Here is a 5,116-nt window from a genome sequence, read left to right as displayed (position 1 = left end):
GTTGGGAGAAATGACTGACTTACAGTTCATGGGGGTTGCCTAATCACACATATTAAGTTTTGAAAAGATCTGACCTTTTTAACCCTTTGAAACGGCACCTATGACGTCATTTTAAGGCACTTCCGGTTCACACAGGAAGCTGAAAGCGACCTCTAATGCATATTATAAGATGTGTGCATGAAGTGTATTATGTTACACGTCAGATGTCACATTCCTGTTGTCATTCTGAAATACATCGAAGTAGAAACTTAGTGTGGAATGGATTAGGTCCGGGATCTTTTAACCACTGGTAGTAATGTCACATGATCTCCCTGACCAATCAGCTATCGAAGACAAATGCTACAGTAACACAAATTGTGCAATGACTTTTGACATCCTGGAGTGGTGGACTTCCTGTCTCACAGTATTTAAGGCTCAGACGTACATGCTGTATTGTCACTGGGTGTGCACCGTGAGTATCTGTGAGTATCTGTGCTGTATCTGTATCTGTGAGTATCTGTGCTGTATCTGTATCTGTGAGTATCTGTGAGTATCAGTGAGTATCTGTGCTGTATCTGTGAGTATCTGTGAGTATCTGTGAGTACATGTGAGTATCTGTGCTGTATCTGTGAGTATCTGTGCTGTATCTGTGAGTATCTGTGCTGTATCTGTGAGTATCTGTGCTGTATCTGTGAGTATCTGAGAGTATCTATGCTGTATCTGTATCTGTGCTGTAAAAAAGAATGGCACGTTTCTAACTTGCATTTCCACTTCCTGATAATTAGTTGATTTGATAGGCGCTACAAGACGAACGCCAGTTAATCTAATTGACCCACCAGGTAAGACAATACTGTAGATTCCACATGGTTGCTAAATGGCTATTTCAACTGTTCTTGTGCTTCACGTGATGACTTCGTTTTTTTCTATTATATGATATTCATTAAAACACGTAGTAACGGCTCAATTGATTAGTTCATTGCATAAAGAAGAGACGTTTTAAGGCATCCTAACATTTACACAATGTGAGAAGGTTCATGTCTATAGGCACTTTGACAGCTCTACTTTGTGTTACATGTTCAGTTTTACTAAAAATATGCAGAACGTAGAAGTATATTGAGCATACTTCCTGTTTCTTTAGAAGGGAAATGCTTTTAGATTTAGAGTAAAGATGCATCGTTGAGCTCAAAACTAGACCTGTTTTAAAGAATCATGACTGGGATCTTAGATGTTATAGAGTAAAACAGCAGCTATTTCACTTTGTTTTCTCTGAGTGTAGGAGCACAACAGGAAAATATTAAGGCCCTTGAACTCGGGAATCTGAAGAACCCTGCCATCGACCTGTTCCTGCAACAACAAGCACCACCAAGGATGGCTGGAGAAAACCTCTACAATGTGACGGACGACGTCCCGTCCACTTGGAGCATCGTTGAAACCGTCGTACAGTGGACAACGTTCTCCATCGGCTTTCCTCTGATCTGTCTGTCCATTTATGCCATGTACTTCCTGATCCGAGCTGATCACATCGCTCCGGTCTACGTTATCAACCTTCTTATTGCAGATCTCGTTCAGATCTGCATGAGGCCGTTCAACCCGTCTGGTACCTGGAAAACGATTGTACCTTTGATTGATTTCTTCGGTATCAGTGCGAGCATTAGTTTCATGGTATGTGTTGCTCTGGAGAGATATCTTGTGATTGCATTTCCTCTCTGGTACCGTTTTCGTCGTAACATCAAATACTCGCTCATAATGTCCTCCGTTATCTGGGTTATCCCTTTCATCCAAATCTGCGTGTTCTACCTCACACCGACTCTCGAGAGGAAACTGATTCTGTTTGCAGTTAACCTCCTCATACCCTTTCCGTTGCTCGTATTCTTCCTCGTGGGCACGTTGAAAGCTCTGTCCGTCTCCATCTCTGTGCCAGCTGTCGAACAGAGACGGATTATTGGTACCCTGGCCCTTGTGCTCGGCAATTACACAGTCCTGTTCCTACCCCTCATCATACAATATCTGATATCAGGGGTAACAGGCCGAGAAAATGTAAAGATCGGGACCCTCTTTGAGAGATTCAGCCCCCTTGTGGATCCCCTACTCTATGTGTTCATGAGAAAGGGAGCTAAGGACACTCTGGCCTTCCCCTGCTTCGGCAAGCTCATGGGTGACGAGGAGCAGAGTCAGGTCACCAACACTATGACCATGACTGATAGTGTAGTAGAAGGCTCCAGGTAGGACAGATGCAGGGTAATGGACTGTATCTGTACGATTCACTATGTATAACTCCTATCAACTCTAACCACTAGGCTACCCTGCCTCCTCTACACTCTAACCACTAGGCTACCCTGCCTCCTCTACACTCTAACCACTAGGCTACCCTGCCTCCTCTACACTCTAACCACTAGGCTACCCTGTCTCCTCTACACTCTAACCACTAGGCTACCCTGCCTCCTCTACACTCTAACCACTAGGCTACCCTGTCGCCTCTACACTCTAACCACTAGGCTACCCTGCCCCCTCTACACTCTAACCACTAGTCTACCTGCCTCCTCTACACTCTAACCACTAGGCTACCCTGCCTCCTCTACACTCTAACCACTAGGCTACCCTGCCTCCTCTACACTCTAACCACTAGGCTACCCTGCCTCCTCTACACTCTAACCACTAGGCTACCCTGCCGCCTCTACACTCTAACCACTAGGCTACCCTGCCTCCTCTACACTCTAACCACTAGGCTACCCTGCCCCCTCTACACTATAACCACTAGGCTACCCTGCCTCCTCTACACTCTAACCACTAGGCTACCCTGCCTCCTCTACACTCTAACCACTAGGCTACCCTGCCGCCTCTACACTCTAACCACTAGGCTACCCTGCCTCCTCTACACTCTAACCACTAGGCTACCCTGCCGCCTCTACACTCTAACCACTAATGGACTGTATCTGTACGATTCACTATGTATAACTCCTATCAACTCTAACCACTAGGCTACCCTGCCGTCTCTACACTCTAACCACTAATGGACTGTATCTGTACGATTCACTATGTATAACTCCTATCAACTCTAACCACTAGGCTACCCTGCCGCCTCTACACTCTAACCACTAATGGACTGTATCTGTACGATTCACTATGTATAACTCCTATCAACTCTAACCACTAGGCTACCCTGCCGTCTCTACACTCTAACCACTAATGGACTGTATCTGTACGATTCACTATGTATAACTCCTATCAACTCTAACCACTAGGCTACCCTGCCTCCTCTACACTCTAACCACTAGGCTACCCTGCCGCCTCTACACTCTAACCACTAGGCTACCCTGCCTCCTCTACACTCTAACCACTAGGCTACCCTGCCTCCTCTACACTCTAACCACTAGGCTACCCTGCCTCCTCTACACTCTAACCACTAGGCTACCCTGCCTCCTCTACACTCTAACCACTAGGCTACCCTGCCTCCTCTACACTCTAACCACTAGGCTACCCTGCCTCCTCTACACTCTAACCACTAGGCTACCCTGCCTCCTCTACACTCTAACCACTAGGCTACCCTGCCTCCTCTACACTCTAACCACTAGGCTACCCTGCCTCCTCTACACTCTAACCACTAGGCTACCCTGCCTCCTCTACACTCTAACCACTAGGCTACCCTGCCTCCTCTACACTCTAACCACTAGGCTACCCTGTCGCCTCTACACTCTAACCACTAGGCTACCCTGCCTCCTCTACACTCTAACCACTAGGCTACCCTGTCGCCTCTACACTCTAACCACTAGGCTACCCTGCCCCCTCTACACTCTAACCACTAGTCTACCTGCCTCCTCTACACTCTAACCACTAGGCTACCCTGCCTCCTCTACACTCTAACCACTAGGCTACCCTGCCTCCTCTACACTCTAACCACTAGGCTACCCTGCCTCCTCTACACTCTAACCACTAGGCTACCCTGCCGCCTCTACACTCTAACCACTAGGCTACCCTGCCTCCTCTACACTCTAACCACTAGGCTACCCTGCCCCCTCTACACTATAACCACTAGGCTACCCTGCCTCCTCTACACTCTAACCACTAGGCTACCCTGCCTCCTCTACACTCTAACCACTAGGCTACCCTGCCGCCTCTACACTCTAACCACTAGGCTACCCTGCCTCCTCTACACTCTAACCACTAGGCTACCCTGCCGCCTCTACACTCTAACCACTAATGGACTGTATCTGTACGATTCACTATGTATAACTCCTATCAACTCTAACCACTAGGCTACCCTGCCCCCTCTACACTCTAACCACTAGGCTACCCTGCCGCCTCTACACTCTAACCACTAATGGACTGTATCTGTACGATTCACTATGTATAACTCCTATCAACTCTAACCACTAGGCTACCCTGCCTCCTCTACACTATAACCACTAATGGACTGTATCTGTACGATTCACTATGTATAACTCCTATCAACTCCTTGTTCAAATTATCGGATCGAAACGAAGCTTTAACAGTGTTCTTTTCTTTGTTAAAATTATACCTTTACGGGCCTCCCGAGTGGCGCAGTGGTCTAAGGCGTCACTACAGACCCGGGTTTGATTCCAGGCTGTGCCATAACCGGCCGCGACCGGGAGTCCCAAGTTACCGGCACACAATTTTCCCAGCATTGTCCGGGTTAGGGGAGGGTTTGGCCAGGGGGGGGATTTACTTGGCTCATCGCGCTCTAGCGACTCCTTGTGGCGGCCCGGGCGCCTGCAGGCTGACTTCGGTTGCCAGTGGACGGTGTTTCCTCCGACACGTTGGTGCAGCTGGCTTCCGGGTTAAGCGTGCGGGTGTTAAGGTGTGCGGTTTGGCTGGTCATGTTTCGGAGGATGCAACCTTAGCTGCAACTCCCCAACGGGCTCGGGGGAGGCAATGAGACAAGATCGCAATTGGATAGCACGAAATTGGGGAGGAAAAAGGGGGTTAAAAAATGTATTGTTTTATTGTTGTAGTTAAAATGTGAAGAGTACATGCCTTGCTTTTTTATATAAAATACATGACATACTGTATTGTACACAGCCCTATTCTGCATTGCGCTATCTGTGTTGGGCTTGTATTGCAGCTTTTCAGAAAAATATGGACTTGTTTCCTTCAATAAACTGATAATGTGGATATTTGA

General features: G+C 47.5%; 1 protein-coding gene across 1 annotated transcript; it reads left to right on the top strand.

The window, feature by feature from the left end:
- Nucleotides 1-274: 274 nt before the first annotated feature.
- Nucleotides 275-5,116, top strand: LOC149970158 (G protein-coupled receptor 4-like). Its single transcript, XM_090228572.1, has 3 exons — nucleotides 275-461; nucleotides 765-818; nucleotides 1,256-5,116. The coding sequence occupies exons 1-3, from the start codon at nucleotides 296-298 to the stop codon at nucleotides 2,203-2,205; spliced, it is 1,170 nt and encodes a 389-aa protein (XP_090084698.1). The 5' UTR covers nucleotides 275-295; the 3' UTR covers nucleotides 2,206-5,116.

Source organism: Oncorhynchus mykiss, unplaced genomic scaffold, assembly GCF_057628025.1.
Source record: "Oncorhynchus mykiss isolate SJ-2025 unplaced genomic scaffold, ASM5762802v1 scaffold93, whole genome shotgun sequence".
Lineage (NCBI taxonomy): Eukaryota > Metazoa > Chordata > Actinopteri > Salmoniformes > Salmonidae > Oncorhynchus > Oncorhynchus mykiss.
The sequence above is the reverse complement of the archived record's forward strand: the minus strand, read 5'-3'. Positions and strand labels throughout refer to the sequence as shown.